Source organism: Microtus oregoni, unplaced genomic scaffold (assembly GCF_018167655.1).
Source record: "Microtus oregoni isolate MIOR12 unplaced genomic scaffold, Mior012 000061F_ref0000440, whole genome shotgun sequence".
Taxonomy (NCBI): Eukaryota; Metazoa; Chordata; class Mammalia; order Rodentia; family Cricetidae; genus Microtus; species Microtus oregoni.
The window spans coordinates 5,066,982-5,085,188 of NW_024543871.1; the positions used below are offsets into that span (position 1 = coordinate 5,066,982).

Here is an 18,207-nt window from a genome sequence, read left to right on the forward strand (position 1 = left end):
TACCATAAGGGGCTTGCCCAAGGTCACTCACAGTTTTGTGCCCTTACTAAGATTAGATTGGATCCCATGTGACTGTATATGCGAAATGCCAACAGAACACTCTTGATGTGCAAGTGGAAAAGACAACCCGTGTTCTCACATTTTCCTGAGTAACTTGATGTATTTTCTTCATCAAGGCTCTTCTTCAAATTTGTGTACTGGTTTTGAGAAAAGGGAGCAGCCCAACATATCAAAATAAAATTTGGTTAATGTTGTTATTTTCTTGACAGAAAAATACCTTGTATTGATATGTAATTTCCTACCATTTCCCAAGTACATTTCAGCTCCATTGACAATGATTTCTTTTTGCTTTCTGAAAACATGTAAACTTGCTGCAACTACCTTTCTATTTGCTTCACCCCAACATGACTAAATTCATATCATTTTGACAGAGGATTTCTTTTGTAATTTAGGTGTTAGACCTACTCTGTCATCTTCTAGCTAGTTTTATACTCAAGCCATTGATCTTCAAGTTACCAGTGATCACTTCATTCACATCACTTAAAATCACATAGATTTTTTTAAATGGAAAATTAACACTTATAATTATTAACATGCAATAGTAAGCAAATTGGAAACCAAGTGAATATGCTTAAACAATCAGTTATGCCAAAGTTGCAAGGCTGATTTTTTTCAATAGCATTTGGGAAGAGGCATTTCCCAACTACAATCCATATTCCAAACCCTACTTGTGCTATTTTGAAGACAACTGGCACTTGGGAATGAAAGAATTCCATATTCCCCTTTGAAATTTCAGAAAGTTTGAGTAGTTATGACAACATGCAGTGCAACAACGAGTAGAAATCCTCAGCACTAATTTCAATGCTATCTGCCATTGTCAGTAAATGGTCAGTTTGGAGCTTTTCAGTTAATTCCTTTGGTGAGAGGAAATAGAACACACTTAGTTATATGAAAGGAAAACGGTGTTATTAAAGATAGTTACCAAATACAAAAAGCAACTCTCTCTTTAAAAAGGTCATTATGGCCATTGTCTCTTGATATAATTGACAACTATACTTTTGAGTCTTGTGAGAAAAAATACTTGCAACATAAAGACATTAAACTGATTTGAACTTATGGGCTCATATGTGGTATCACCTTAGGGAAACATAATGAGACTTTTGGCCTTAATTTCTCATGGCATACTGATCTGTCACTCTCATTTATCTTATTTTCTTTTCTGAGTATTCTTTTCCTTTCTTAAATTCCTCCTGAATATGCTGATCTTCTTTTTTGGAAGATACTTACCGGCACATCATTTCCAACTTTACTTTTATACTATTTCTTTAACCTTAGTTAAGAAGCAAACATTCCCTATTTGTACATATTCGAGGGTGGTTTCTTAGGAAAGAGGGTCATTAGGCAGCTGTGTTATTTGCTTACCTATGTCTGGTATCTCTGTTTCTATGGTGCACAAGGTATCCATGAGTAGCAAGTGAAAACAAATAGAGAGTCATCAGTATCATTCAACAAGAGAAATCTCAGCAGACACATCAATTCCTGACTCAGCTTGTGGCAATTAGAGAGACTGCACTGGGATCATCTAGTCAGTGGGAAGCCAAAGTTGACTCACTTCTTCCTTAGTCTCCTTATAAGATGCCATCAAGGTGGTTACATGTCTTGCTTTGGTGGGTAGGTACAGTTCTAAGACAATAAATAAAGCTTCTTCCTGGCCTTGTGCATTGGGACCATTGAATTCCAGTGCATGTACAGTTTCTGGGAGCTCTCCCTTTTCCTACTAAACCAGAATTCTGACATGGAGAAGTAGTGATTGGGGATTTTATTTTTAATAAATTCAGCTGACGATTCTGATGTAGAGTTAAAATTTAAGAACCATTAGGCTTGCGACTGAAATAGCAGCTGCTGTGAAGGAGCATTCTAAATTTTAGTTTGATATTCCTGACTACAGCAATGTAAAACCACCACATCTCTCAAGACACATATTTGACACACACTAAAAAACTCAACTCTAAGACAGTTCTTGGATCTACCTCAGAGCTAAGGTGGTGGCATCTGTGCACACATTGTTGAAAACATTTCTAAAAGGTCTCATAACTTAAAAGTATGGGAGTTTTCCTCTGCATGCCACAATACTGACCTGCCTGGCAGGATGTACCCACTGCTGTCATAGTGCTATTACAATTATGGGGTAACCGATCACATTCTTATCGGATACAAGACTTGTTCCACAGGAAGGATGTCATGCCTGATAAAGTAAACTTGCTCAAAGGCCCACGATCATAGGTCCTAAGGGGGAAGCTACAGTTGTTGTGTTAAATGGTCACTTCATCAAACTGTTCTCTCTCTATATGTTCTTCTGTCAGTTTTGGTTAGAGAAGCCTCTTTCTGTAGTGGGTGGTAGATAATGCAAAGACTCATATCTGGTCAAAGTATCAAGAATAGGTGACTATTAGCGATCAGCTTATGGATGTGTCCTTTATATTAACCTCCCCTCATCCACGGCTTAAGGAACATCACAGAAGAATGGGCAAAGAATGTCAGAGCTTACGATGAGGAGAACTGTGAAATGCAGACTTTTGACATAATGTGGTTGTTGTACACATCAGTCATAGCACCTGTGGTTACATGCACAAGACCTGTACCATATCCAGTCAGACACACTTCCAGTACAAATTGGAGAGGGTCCCCTGAAACCTAACCTTTGGTAGAAGCGCTATTTCCAGCTAATGGTTGCTGGTTGAGGAAGAGTCATTATCCTTGGGGAACATGGTTCCTAATGAGTTGCCTATATACAAGTGGATGGCCATATATATATGTACATACGTATATACATATGAAGAGCACTAATTGGACTCAGGAATTATTAACAATAACAACAAAAGGGAACATTAAGCTAGGAGGGAGACCAGTTTGTGGGTACTAGTGGAAGTTGTAAGGAAGTAACTGTAGATTAATATGCCTGAAATAAATTGTATTAATGTATGAAATCTTCAAAGAATTTAAAAATTGAGGACTTTCACTTAGACCACAATAGAATGTCCTTAGCATTGAAACTGCTGCATCAAAAGAGCTTCAATAAAACACCATAACCATCAACTATTAAAGCCTTATGTCTTCCAGCCATCTTTGTTCCAAAGAGCGACTGGCGTGGGCAAAACAATTGTCAGCCTCCAAGAAGCAGAACGTTTTGTAAGCACTTCATTTAATAGCTTCTTGACACAAGGTATTGCCTTGGATGTTTCACTGGGTGACGTGGTATGATATTTCTCATATGAGGGGCTCAATCTGTGTGCAGGCCTGACTTTAGGTCAACTTTGCCTGGAAATAAAAGGCTATAATCAACTGTGAAATATAGTCATTTTAATTTTAAAATCCTTTTAAATCTGGCCCTTAGGTCACTTTGAAGACATGAAGATAATAAACCTTTTTATAAAAACCAGAAAATGTTCTTTTTCTTTGAATGTCCAGGAAAAAAAAAGATACAGAATTATTTTACTTGAAATTTTCTGCTAAAATGGATTCAACTCTCTTGAAAACTCATCTTTCCAAGGTACTCGCCTGGCCACAGGTCATACTCCACTGGCTCGTCTGTTTCTTTGGCCCATCTCAAAAGGGTAGGTATTCTGTGAGTTGCCACAAAGGTCAACCAGTAAGGAAGCAGAGCTCTGATTAGAAACCTGGCCTCAGGCTTTTTGCCTTTTTCTTTGTCTCTTAGACATTGTTTTTGTGGTCCCTATAAGATGGTTGTTGGAGCTGAGTGGGCTCTAATTGCTGGAGCAAAGTCAATTCTTCTAAAGGACTCTAGTTGTGAAAACACTAGATGAATCTCATTAAAATATAATTTCATCCACAACGTTTTGTATGCTACAGCAAGACCCATTTGCGTGTCTACAAAGTCTTTTCAAATTCTTAGGTGATGGCATGGAGCAGGGAGGGAGATGGTTTGATTCTCTCGCAGTTGCTTCTGATCCTGCCAATAATGTCATTGTAAATTTGGAAGATGTCCCATCGTATGCAGAGCAGCTTCTCTCATTAACATCTCAGAGGGAGGAAGTGAAAATGATGGAATTTATTTCTAGTGTGTGACCTTGTTCTGTCTTAGAATTACTTTTAGTTAAGGATTTAGGATTGAACTACCACCAAAGTGAACCTGCTGTCTAGCTATCAACTGACAACATACTGAGCTGCCAATGTGTGAACTCTTCACAAGTGCAGAGGCCTATCTGTGGGCATTACTACCTGCTAACTGACACTCTCGAAGCTTGTTATGAGTTAAGAGGAGAAAAGAGTGGACTAACAACTCCTTTGAGAGCCAGAGGTATTCCTAATGAGAGGATCTGTGAAGTAACCCTTGAATTTTTTTCTAGGACAAAGTCGATAAAAAAGGGTCATTTAAAAGGAAAGTATTGAGAGGTGATTTTTATGCCATAATTTACCTTTGTAAAATGTACATTTCAGCAACTTCAAATGCATCCAGATATGCAACCCTTATGATTAACCAACTCAAGAAGAAATTCTCTACCTATTTGATAATTATCATTTTTCCATTTATTCCTCCTCCTCTACTTTGTCCCAGGCAACCAAAAGTCTGGATTTTGTCTGTCTGGATTTGCCTATTCTGTACTTTCACATAAATATACTCATATTGTATTTGTACTTTTATGGCTGTCTTCTTTATTTTTGTTGTTGTTGTTGTTTTGAAGATCTTTTTGTGTGGCTAAAGATAGGAAACAGGGACCATGCAACCTTAGAGTAGCTGTTCATACTAGTGTCAGGGGAGAGTGGGTGTCTTGCTAAGTGACGGCTGCAACGCTCCATGCAGTCTTTACTTTGTTCTCAGTTTCTTTCCTTACCCCGGCCAGAAATAATAGACTTCTTTCCTTGTTCATCTTTTTGTGTTCTTCTCTTGATGGTTTTGAATTCACACTTGTTTGTGACAGACTTCTTTTAATTTATTTATTTAATTTCTATTGATTCTTTGTGGTGTTCCCATCATGTATTCTGATCCCACTCATCTCCCTATTCCCCTCATGAATCCTCTGCCCTTGCAAAATCCTCCCTAAAACAAAACCGAATTTAAAAGAAAATCAAATGCCAAATATAATAAACAAACAAACAAAAAGTAGAAGCATCTCATCATGGACGCTGTAGTTCACCCTTTAGTCCACACATCTTGCAAGTGTTCATTGCCTTGAGTCATTGGTCTGGCCTGAGGCCTCTGACTTCTGCTACACCACTGATGATGGGCTCTCTCCGGGACTCCTCTTGGAAATCCTGTTGCTGTCCTGTATGTGACTAACTTCTTAGAGCTTCCAACTCCCATGCTCTGGCTCTTTCCCTGACTATTGTCAAAATTTGTCTTGTGTTTTACAAAGCCACTGCTAATACCAGAGTGGCAACTCAGGTGGGGCATAGCCATCTATTTATCTACAGGCTGTTTTTCTAATATTTGCAGTTCTAGTTCTTTGAACAAAATGATGGTTTGTGGCAATTTCTCAGATATTCATACAATTCTTCAAAGCTAAGTTTCTTTTTGATCCTCTTTAAGACTTTCTGTAAGTCAGAACACCCCTTGGCACGTTAACTATTCCTAAATAGATGCTATGCTATACCAAGGTTCCTCCATTTCCAACCAATGACAGGAGTCAAGTCCTATAAGTAATGAAAGAAATATTAACCAATCACTGGAAAAGAAATGGTAAAATCTCGAGAGAAATTTTTATGTCACGTTGACATTTGTTGAGCCCAAATTGCTCAAGGTACCAAGATATATTTTCTAGCCTCTTATTTTCTTTTCTCTTTCATTTTTTAAGGGAAGGACAAAATAAATATCTTGAGAATAACTGAATTTTGAAAAAAATAGAAGCATGGTTTTTTTTAAATAAAGAATAAATCACTTCTAGTAATGCTTAATGGGTTTTCTAATAGAATTGTAAAATTAGAAGAGGAGATGTGAGCAAGGGCATATTACATATTTGAATTCATACGAAGTACTTGGTAGGGTGTCTTCTATCTTTACTTATATAATTATCCTTATTAGTTTTAAAAAACCAAAAAGTGACCCAAGGCTAACCAAGATCAAATGAGAAAAGAAGCAGTCATAATCGATGAGATCTAGCTGAACTTGAACATATTGGAGCTGAAGAAGGGGAGCTCAGAAATCTGATAGCTGTTTTCATACTTGTGAACATCTTTCCAAAATAAGATGGAAATCACTTCTGTGATTCTTCAGATGCTAGAATTTGTTATTAATAGAGAGACCTTTCATAAGGGAAGGTTTAAGTTAATCTTAAAGAAAAAATTCTTTTTTCTTTCTTCTCTCTCTTTCATAAATAAATCTAAAGATGCAGCAAGATTTTGAGAGATATTTAACTTTCTGGCTCCTAAAAACAATCAGACAAATTATAAATTACAAAGTGTCAGGCATGTACTGCACACAGTATCTTCATGGATTCTTCTAATAAACATTAAACTCACAAGTCTCTGATATCACTTTTATACTACTAAAATATGCACATATATTTTTATGTACATATATGTACTTATGTATGTGTACATCTTAACCTCACAAGCAAACCCACAGGGAAATCAAGACTCAAACTGTCTTAGAAATGAGTATATCTTTAAAGGTCTTCAGAAAATGGAGTTTTGAAACGTTTGTAGTACAAAAGCTTATAAACTTCACTTCTTTATTATCATCCTACTTGAGACTCTTCCTGGAAGAAAGCAATAAGAACCGTACTTGTAGACAAAAGCTACAGGAAACTGGGAAGGGGTACTATAGACTTAAATAACAAGAAATAATGTTTCTCTTGGCAAATGTGTGACAACAACAACAACAACAACAACAACAACAATATCATTGATTTTTCTCTTCTGGTTTTGTTTAGCCAATAAGGAATGGTCAGGTCAGGGATGAGGATGACTGGCAACCAATTAAATAAAGTGTTATTGAGATCAAAGGAAAGAAATCTCAGATGTAGATGGTTTGGATTGACTGGGGTAAGGTTGAAAGACTACCAGTCTTTGAATGTCTAAGTAGAATCTGAAATTGCTCCATGCTGTCAAATATGGAATAAAATGATGGAAAGTGGGAAATACAGGATGTCTTCTACTTGGGACAAATTTTATGCCTTCACAGAATGTCATCAAACACTGAGCCAAGAGTGGTCCATATGTGAATCTCTGCATAAGACATATAAGTGTATGTTTGAAGTATAAGGTTGGATTCAATATTACAGAAAAGGAGGTAGAGGACAGAGTACAATATATAATGTGTAATCAAAGAGTTAAAATTTAGGAGGGTTCTTTGACCTTTTCTGTAATAACTCATTTACAACATTGTTGCTTCACTCAATTTTGAATATAACAAACAAGATGACAATATCAGACCTGTATTTTCAAGAAAATAAATTACTTAATAAGGCACAATAACTGAATTAATTGATCTTAACAACAACAAAAAACTGCACAATGTAAACTTTCTATTTAAACACAGTAGAATTCAATAAGTATTTTGGTTCTAAAGATATATAGACCTTATTAAATAAACTTATTTCTTCCCAGAAAGTTTATATCTGGGAAAGTTATAGAAAATATATAAATCTTTCAATAATATACAAAGAATTATATATATGTATATATATATATATATGTTAATGATCGATATAAATTTTTTAAGTGTTTGGTTATAGTCAAACATAGGGAGTTTTTTCATATTGTATATTTAACGATCCTGTTTCTATGATGGCCAATCAGAGGAGTCTTAGAATTGAGAAGATCACAAAAATCTGTTTCTTTGAATTTAATTTAAAAGAGCTATTAACCATGACTCTATGACATTGCTTCATTGCATAAATGGTTGCTGGCAGGCTGCTGGTAGCATGGAGGCTAAAGGAGGGAAAAACATGGGAAAATTTTGGTGCTGAATTCTTTCTATGGAGAGAGACCTTAACTTGAAATAGATTCTCAGAAAAATCTGAGTCAGACAAAAACTGGTAAGAAACTCTGAAGGCTCATATCTCAGAGAAGCCCATTAAAGTGATAGGCTAAGTATGAAGGCCTGAGTGTGTGACTTCACATACGTGCATGCCTCTGTACTTGAAGATGTGTACTTGAAGATATAGGAGTGACGGAAGATCACAGACTTTGGACTGTACACTAAATGAGCAGAAATGAAGCATATTTTGTACCAGTAGAATCAACTTTATAATTTGAGGTCATGTTATTTTAATTTATACTTAAAATGATTTTCTGTTGAAGGCCACAGGGTACTTTGTACTAAAATGTAAATTTGTGAATTGTTGAGAATCCTTAACTGTGAATTTCATCAATGAAAGACAATTGTTCCACCATAGGTAAATTTACACTCAAATTACAAAGGAAAGTATTGAATTGAGCAGGGCTTCTTTCTCTTAGTATCTTTTTTTTTTTTAAAATAGATTTTAGTGCTCTTCCTTTGATGAGGAAGCCATGTAAGTATTACATATGTGGGCTTTTACAGGGTTAACAGGTTCAGTAACACCAGGTCTTTTCACTACCTGACAGCCCATGTGTTGAACGAATTGCTCAGTGCTTCCGTTCATGTTTGGCATTATGTTGATAAAAACCCCTAGGATTATGAAAACAATGTAGGATGTTGTATAAATAGTTTTCAAATCTAGTTATGCAACTATTTTAGACTTCTTGCTGACTTTCTACTGATGCCTAAAGAGATATACTACTAGAAATGACAAATCTCCAGGAGGTCTGACATTGTGAGGCCCATGAATACTTGAATAGGGCAGGGCTCTATGAATTAGTGCCCCTCTAGACTTTTTGGATGTGCTTTGTCTTTACAAAGTCTTAACTTCACAGTCTATTTTTTATTAACCAAGGGATTTAGCAGCTTTCTTCCATATGACAGCATTTGCAATTATAATTAAGAAATGTATTAAAACTATAGTGAATTAATGTGGAACATGGATGGTGGCTTGGGACTACATTTCCCAAACTAGGTGTGAAAGAATAACTCAGTTTGAGAAAAGGGAGGCGGATTCCAAAGCAAGAGTGAGGATGTGAAAACATTCGAGGAATGCCCATGGAAAGTCAGACTTCCATTCCAGGGCAGTAAGGGCTGAATGAGGATGGTGCAGAGCATCTCAGGAGTCCTGAGTACACATCAGGGCTTTGTGATGTGCTGGCTCTGGCAGTCACTAATTTTGATGTCAATGAGGAGATGCCTAAAGCAAAAATTAATTATTGTATGGAATATTCAAAAGATGACATCAAAATCCTTTGGACTCTACAAATTTTAGTCTTAATTTTCAGAGTCATGTGTTATGGATAAGTCTGACATAACCAATTAGAAGAGAAGCCCTGCCAATTTCCTCAGGGATGAAGCAGCAGTTTTAATCCCTAATGGGATAGGAATGGATGCTTTCTTTTTTGTGAACTCCAGAAGACATATGTTTGTCTTATAGACACAGAAAGGGAAGAAATAAGCTGATTAAGCCATGGTTGATTTAGTTGTAATATTTAGGCAACTTCAGGATATAGCAGAGCAAAAAGGTATGAATTCTTCACAAAAGATATTAACATTCTTTGTACTTGCAAGAAAATACTTAGAACAGAGGAAGAAAATCTAAAGATGGATGCTTTAATCATCACTGAATTGCTCTTTCAAAGGTAGAAAGTGTCTTCTTCCTTCCTTGTGATGCTATGAGAACACAGACTTCAATGTTCTTCTATATTAAATGACTTCAAAAGACTGAAAAGTCCTTTTAAATCTGGTGCTACTGCTACCAGCAACAATGGAACAGGTAGCTTTTAGTAGTTTGACAGCACTCAGTAACTTATGCTGGCACTTGGAAGTACTGAGATCCCTGTAACAGCCTTGCAGACAGGGGAGGCCTCACTGTCAGGGACAGCAATACTTTTGAGCATTTTAAATCAGTGATTAAAGGTTCCTTTGATGAGTTGGAGTGGGCGGGAGACCATTACTCATAACCCTCCTTGTTTTGGAAATTATGATTTTTAATTTATATTTTTCATTGTTGAAAACAGTTTTTGAATATTAATATTTTGGAGGATTTTAATTGAAATAAAATTACATCACTTTCCCTCTGTCCATTCCTTCCTTGCTATCCTCCCTGGAACTCCTTTTATATCTCTTCCCACTCTCAAGCTTACAGCCTCTTTCTTTTTGATTACTATTGTTGTATATACATACATGCATATATGTACATATACATATGTGTACACACATATATACAAATACAACTTTGTGATTTGTGTATGTGTGGTTTCAGGACTAACAGGACAACAAATAGGGGGGAAATTCCCCCATAGTAACTCATAAAAAGTATTCTTTATGCTTTTCTTGGCAATAACTTGCCTCTTCACATGATCTCATTCTTGTTTCTTTTTTCTTTATCTGTCAAGTAAATACAGAGATGAGAAGAAACTTACCTTAATTCCAAAATGCTAATGGAATTTCCCGAAGGAAATATTCGCCTTACAAAATTGAAGTCACCAACATACACACTACCATCAGGGCCAGAAGCTAAAGCAACAGGAGCAAAGAGTTTGTTGTTGTGAGCTGGGCCATTACAGTTAGTGCAGGCTACACTCCTTTGGTGTCCATTACCCATTATGGTTGATATGACTGGGGGCTGCTGGGAAATGAACATATTTTCTCCATTTCCTTTATGTATGATTCCTATACACAAGAAAAAAGAGAACAAAAATTAGAAAAGGATTTGCCACACAAACATCTTGCCAAAAAGTAAGTTTTCTCATAGAGTTCAAAACAGAAGGGAGCTTTGACCTAACAGGAGAATCTGAGAGTGAATCGTGTTACTGTTAATTTGGTTCAAATTTATAGTCATAACTGATAGTGGTATAGTGGTATAGCAGTTTGCCTAATTTTGTCTTTCTGTGAGGTGGGGAAATTCAAGGAGTCTCTTTAATAGTGATTCCAAATTTACTAAAGTACTTGATAACTAAATTTTAATGGTTTCCTATTTACTTGGCTCTGTGGATTCTATGTGACTAGTTGTACCTTTCTGATTGGCTCTCGTTATGCCTTGCACACATCTTCCTCACTCCACTTTCTCCTTATGCAACTGGTGCAGTAACAGAGACGCCACATTGATGTTAATATTCGCATTAGTAAAACACAGTCAGGATGACAATGTACTTTCATGAAAAGGAAAGAAATCCTACTACTACAATGTACCTCAAAGACACACTCAAGGGACTTGGATTTTCCTCTCTTTTAGACCATATCTCACGATCATCATTGCAAAAACTAGAGACATCGGCTTATGAAGATGCTTTCCATTCATTCTGTTTGGGCAATTACATTTATGCACACAGCTTTGACTCGCATCTCTGTTAGCTGAAACTTTCTTCTATTTGGAGTCCTTACCCAACATGCACTTTCTTACTAGACCTCTTTACCTGGATTCTCGGCAGCTACCCCAAGCTGAAAGAGGGTTGGGATTGAGCTCATTATATTTCCTGTATCTTCAACCAAACTCGTCCCTTCCTCTTTTGTTTAAACCAATCCCACGAATATCGTCTCTGCTATGTAGTTACCCAAATTGTAAATCTGGTTATCATAGTGACTCTTCATTTCATTTAATTCTCTAAGCCTTACTAATTCCCACTGAGAATGTCCTTTAAATGTAGTGAAAATTTCCCCATTCCTACTCTTACTGCCTTAGTTCAGTTTTTCTGCTCTCCAGGCATACCCTTTTCCGAACCATTGTTCACACCCTTGCTGAAAAGATTATTAAAACCGTAGAATATGTACATATCACTATAGAATAAAGAGTGCGTTCATTACTGAGAAAGCATACAGATTACTTGTAGGTTTGGCTTCTCTTATTATCCTTTTGTTTTTATTCCAATATCTGGTCGTAAAAATTTTATATTTTCACACTCTTTCCTTCTGCTATGATTTTGTATGGGTTATTGCCTCTATCCTGAATGGCCTCTTTATTTTGTCTGTTTGAGGGGACTAACTTCAGAGCTCCATCCAGGCAGAATTAATCATGCTTTTCAGTGTGTGCTCATTTTCCATAGCTCTATTGTAACACTTACTACATTGTGTGGTACAGTGTTCCTCACTTCTCTATCTTCTCCGTCGTAACATGAATGAACTCCTTGAAGGCACATCTTCTATCTTACTCCTTTCTGTATTTTTTTTAGTGCCAATCTCTATGGCCAAGTCTTTATAAGTGCTCAGTAAATGCTGAAAATAGGCTTTAAGTCCCTTGTGGTTTCCTATTCCAAATCTCAATGATTTTGTAAACCTGCTGTGCCAGGGCAGAAAATCCAAGGAACAAGCACTGCTGTGCTAAATGGCACAAGTCAGTCCAGAACGAGCCAGGGCAGGTAAAACATCCATGTTGTGAGAAGGCATGCCAATGTGTCAGACTGAAATAACTCACAGTGAATGCATAAATACAGTTATATTCTATGTCCTTCTTTTTCCCTCCCTTGTTTCTTGCACTATCTGTTATTCTCCTAAATCCTTCCTGAAACATCTTCCTTAGTTTTCTTCCAACTTTCAGCTCTACAAAAGAAACTATTGATCATTCTGAGATAGGAACATTGCTGGTAAAAATAAATAACAACATAAAATATGCATGCCAAGGCACCAATATATACTTAAAAAAGGCCCTTCCAGGAACTACAAATTTCATCCATCATATGATCTTTGGATTTCAAATTTAAGAATGTTTATGCTCCCTCTCAGAGTGATTCCAGATAGCTTTTCAACACATGATTTGCAAGAGTAGCTATAAGTTTACACTCCAACAAATTGACCTTTTATTACAAGACTGTGAAATAACTTTAGGGCCACTACTTGCTGATTATACAGTTGGTAACTTTATTAGCCAGTAAGGACAATTCTTAGGATTTAGAGTAATTAATTCAATATGATTAATAAGGTTGAATTTCATTTTCCTCCCCAAACATTTAATTTTAGTGTATCAATACTGCAATTTTAATGAAATGGGAGGAAGGGAAGGAAACTAGAATGACAGTCATACAACATCATTGAAAAGAAATAGCCTGATGATTGTTAGTCAGATATTCGACAATGAGAGTATGATACATTCTTTAGTAATTGAGGAAACCACTGTTTAGCATGTCAGTACTTCAACAATTCACGATAGGGTGTACTATTCAAAAATATTTCCAATTATTGGCTTGGAAATACCAGATTTGCTATTAACATCTATTTTCACAGGTAGATCTCCATTTTTTATATCAATATAATGGTATAGCTAACAACTGCCCTCCAAATGACATGTTATTACCAGGCTCCTGGCAATTTAAAAGCTAAAGATGGCTATTCTAACCCATTCTTCTAAGCCTGCAATTCCACAACTCCCCTTTTCGATTAGAAAGCCCAGTACTCTATCAAAAAAAGAAGAATGATTAAAGGAAATAAAACATAAGGCAATGTACTTTCTGATTACATCTCTACAATTGATGTCTTGCTTTCATGCAAGGTACTAAAGTGCCCATGTACTGAAATTACCATTTCTGTTTAACGCTGAAGCAATCAAAACAAAAATGGGCAAACCCCTTTTGTATTGCCCTGGAAAAATAGATCATTTTGAAGGGTGTTTTTGTTGTTTTAAGAATCTGTTTAACCTTCTATTACACAGAGCCAGGCCATACCATCTAGCGAAAATGATTTAACATCAATTCTTTTGCAAAAGGTTACTCTGAAAGTATTTTGTTTATGTTTCTGAAAATCTTGATCAATTACTGCTGCTTCTTTTCCAGTGTATTCTGCCATGCATGCTTGTTTTGTAACCGGACAACACACACTATTTATATGGAGGCCAACTTCTTCCTAAGGATTGGGTGTCTTGTTTATACTTAACAATGAAATCTCACTGGATGGAATACCTTTTCTCCGCCATGTTTTCTCTTTCTCTGATTCAAAGTGAGAGCCAAGTTTGCACGGTAATAAGGTAAGCACATTTTAAAACCGACTATTCCTATCTTTCTGCTACCTCGCTCAAAAGTTCTTCTGAAGCTTACTAACAAGTTTAAAATAAAATTCCCTATGGAAGCCAGTGGGTGGTGCTTTATGCTGATTTCAAAGAAGAAACCATTTTTCAGACGTATGACCAACAAAAGACGCAATACATATTTCTCTTTCTTACCACTTGACTGAGAGGATATAAACACAAACTGGGAGATACGCCAGTGTGATCAATGGCAGTTTACTTCTCCCAGTAAAACCATGTGTTGACAAACTACTGGCCTATCTGGGAGGCTAAGGAAATTTGCTATTTCCGATAGATAGCCATGTACAATTAGTACCCTGGAATTTTCTAATATTTTTTAACTATTAGTTCCTAGGAAACACCAGAGGTTGTTAGAAAAAATATGCTAATCTCTGTAAGGAATAATAAAATAATACTTAAAAAATACTAAAAGGAATGAATATGAACTTGACAATCAACTTGTTGAAAACATGTATTTCTAGAGTTTCTATTACAGTGATAGTAGAAAGTGTGTATGTACATCAGTTTGAATATTTAGAAAGCTTTTCCACAAGCAATAGTTAATTGTCAGGTAAATACAATTGTGGTACCTGAAATGACAAGCAGTCTGAACACAGTGCCTATTGGAAACTACCCACTACATAATGATTTGGGAGTCAGAGCAAAACTGCGCCTAGAATGGCAGCAGACATCCAATCTAATTATAAGTGTCTTTTTAACCAGTGAGAGGAAATTGGAGAAAGATAGATTCTTGTTTCTAATCTACTATCTGTCTCAAATCAAAAGGGCTGGGTGCCTAAAGAGTTAGGCTTTTTCATGAGAGAAGTGGAATGGGGGAATTTGGAAAGACATTGTTTCTGCCTTAATCAGTCAGAAAAGACCATCTGACCCGAGGGGGAAGAGCATTGCTTTCTAAATTGGTGTCCCCAACCCTGCTCCCTTGCATTTATCAGTCCTGCTTTTAAAATTGCCTTTGTGGGTGGGGTTTTGACCTCAGAATCACCCTAAGACAGGCGTGTGTATTCAAGGTCAAACTGAAAGGCATCAGTGGAGCTGGCTTTGAATCTATTTCTTGGCAAGTGGGATGAGTTCTTGGTGAGAAAGACAATGCCTCTACAAATAAGATGGTAAATATAAAAATGTCCCTTGGCAGATGAGAAGCTATCCAAAATAGTAAGGTTTCTTTTCCCGAATAAAATGATCAGAAAGGCAGAAACAGAAAGCAGACTTTGTGAGGCTTCTGGTAATGCAAGAAGTTTTTCTGTTGGGATAAAATATCCTGAATGCAGCTTTTGGTGATTGTAGGACAAGTACAAATTTTCTAAGCATCACTTAAGTGTGCACTTCAAATGGGTAAGTTTTATGGTGTTGAAATTATACTTCAATAAAGCAGTTCAAAATTCTCAGAAGTAACTTCATACCTAATTACCTAAAAAGTAATTGTGGGTGAATTAGGGATGTAAGGAATGTGTGGTTCCTAAAGCCAGCTTCCTGAATAGCTCCCCTCTGCTTCAAAGTCTGTGTGAAGCAAATGATAAGAAGATACAAGGCTGGGAGCACACAGCTGGGGGCTGGTTCCATTGAGGTCATTTCCCACTTTGTGTTTAATGTCAATGACAGGCGTTTGAAAGAGACAATCTATATATGCCAATAAAAGTGAGTGGAAAAGAAACAGCTGCTTAAAATGTCAAACTCTTTCAACCCAAAACAAAAAAAACCCTAATAATTTAATAAGTGGCATCTGCCCTTTTGCTTTTGTACTATGAAAACTGTGGCTCTCTTTTTGACAACTGAAAAAAATTGACATTTTACATCTGTGCTTGAAGCTTTACTGTTAAAGCAAACAAACAAACAATTTGAAATGGAACTTAGCATCTTCCTTCAAGAGGAAAGGGGACGTACATTGGTGACATACAGCAACAGATTTATTCCCCTATGTCTCACACTGGGGCTAAGATAGGTTTTTGTCATTCTATTAGTAGAGCAAGTCTGCTTATTTTCCCTAATCAAAATTTCCGTGTGGCTATTTTTCACTACATATACAAATAAAACAAGATCATGGGCATAATTGCAAAGTAGAGATCTTAGCTTCACAAAATAACTCAGATCGATTCCATAAATATAGGGTGGACAGAAGGGTGGCTGAACTAAAGTTACATTCATTTTTGTCTTCTGAAAATGCAACGTAAAGTGTATGAACTAGCCCAGATTCTTAGAAACTACCTCTTTCAACAAAAAGACAATGTGGTTTTTGTGGTGAAAAGTTCCAAGCAGTGGATGTTTATAGGAAATTGAGATGGAAATCCCAAGGACCAGTTTCTAGGAGTGCAAAAGTTAAGTGGAGAAGTTTGAATGAGTAGTAAAATCAGTGTAAACACAGGAGAAACATATGATCCTTTCTCATGCTTGATTTTCTTATTTACTTAAGGCTTCAATTACAAACTAAGAAGTGATCATAAGTGAGAGTGTTCTGATTCTGAGACACTAAAACAAATTCATCATCAAATTATAGTACCCATAAGCAGATGTATTAACTTGGACATGTCTAAGTGTCATCCTTGTAGGTGATTTTTCTCTTACATTTGACCAAATTTTCAACAACAAATGTATACTAAACAGTATTAGGAAACTGGTATTAATACAAATTTTGAAAGTAGCTCACCACTTTGAGGATTAAAAATATGATGCTTATTCAAGGACCAGCCTCCTAGGTTCGATGCATCCATCTCAAAGCCCTGTAAAACGACTGTCTTTTGTTCCCAGAGAATAAAGTCAGGGCACATCTCATATTCATATCCCACAGACACTGCAAAGAAAGAGTTAATAGTGTATTAGAAAATTGTAAAATATTTACTTTGTATTCACACTGGTTGATAATTATGTGATTATTGATTTGCTATTTATTTTTGATTTGGGGTGAAATTTAATAGCAAATGACTTTCACCTAGCATAGTTTGGAACTGTACACAGAATGGCATTAGTTACTCCAAAATGTCCAGCCAGTGAATCCTGGTTATATATATGAAGCATTAAGTGAGTGGATGCTGTGATAGCTAGTTAGGTACCATATGCACGTGAACATTCAACTTGATTCTGGGCTTTCTGATTAGATTCTGCCATGTAAATCTAAGGAGAGAGGCTCTTTGAGAATTAAGCACACATGGTGTAATTCCTCTCAGTACTTTTATAGGTGAAGTACAGGATAAAGCATGTTTCTCACTTCTCTAGAGCATAAAATGCATTCAGGAAATGGACTTTGGAGTGCTGAACCACTTACGCAACACTTGAATACATAAGAAACTAATAAAATTGATTTAGTCAATTCATATATTTTCTATACCAACAGCCTTTACTTTACTAAGAGGTGTGAATTTGCTTAGAGAGCTGAAACTGTAAATTATACGTTGTGTATATTATGTTTTTCTTTCTGCATATAGAGTACCAATGGGACATCACCCAAGCATTTGGCTCCAACTCTCATGAAGCACAGATGTTGTGCATTAAACGTGGAACCATAGTATGCCTCTAAAATGGGAAGTTCAGAATGCGGTACCTTGGATGTCTCTGTCCTACTGAAATATGTATAGCTCAAGCATACCAAATCATAGCCATTTTCTCAGTTGGTGAACCTGCTTACCTGTCGGAACCCCAAATTTCTGCCTTATGAATTTCAAAATGCTTTCTATCTTCGTAATGTTCTAAGCCTGAGAGAACTGACTCATTACACTGCACACCCCAAAGGTGCTTTTGCTTCTCTGGCAGCTTAAAATAGACCCAGCTGGTCTGTCTTCTGATACTGCTTTCCAGTACCAGCCTCTACCAGATCTTTACATGTCCTTGGAGAGTTCAGTTCTTCCTTTGCTGTTTGGTTATGAAAACTGGCAGAGAAAACAGGTGCTTAAGCAATGGCAGCATAATGGGTCAACAATAAAAAAGGAAAGCAAATTAGTTCTGGTTACTGGCATTATTATTTGATCAGAAAAATAATTAAGTTGATTTGCTTGTGTATGTATATGTAAGAGTCCATATGTAGATAAGTCAAAGATTTGTGAGTATACTATTCTTTATAAGTGCTTGGCCAGTTTGAAGTTGTAGGCTACATTTCTTTTGGCTTCTCAACCCAACAAGGCTTAGGAGTAAGAAATCACAATAGTTCCTGCTTGGCACGACTTGAGATTAGAAGGGCCAT

The 18,207-nt window shown here is 36.4% G+C and overlaps 1 protein-coding gene across 1 annotated transcript in view; it reads right to left on the reverse strand.

The window, feature by feature from the left end:
* Positions 1 to 18,207, reverse strand: part of Tenm1 (teneurin transmembrane protein 1) — a 577,348-nt gene that overhangs the window by 88,734 nt on the left and 470,407 nt on the right. Inside the window, 3 exon segments of the mRNA XM_041639938.1 lie at positions 1,423 to 1,443; positions 10,450 to 10,699; positions 16,681 to 16,824. Of these exon segments, the coding sequence (XP_041495872.1) occupies positions 1,423 to 1,443; positions 10,450 to 10,699; positions 16,681 to 16,824 (415 nt within the window).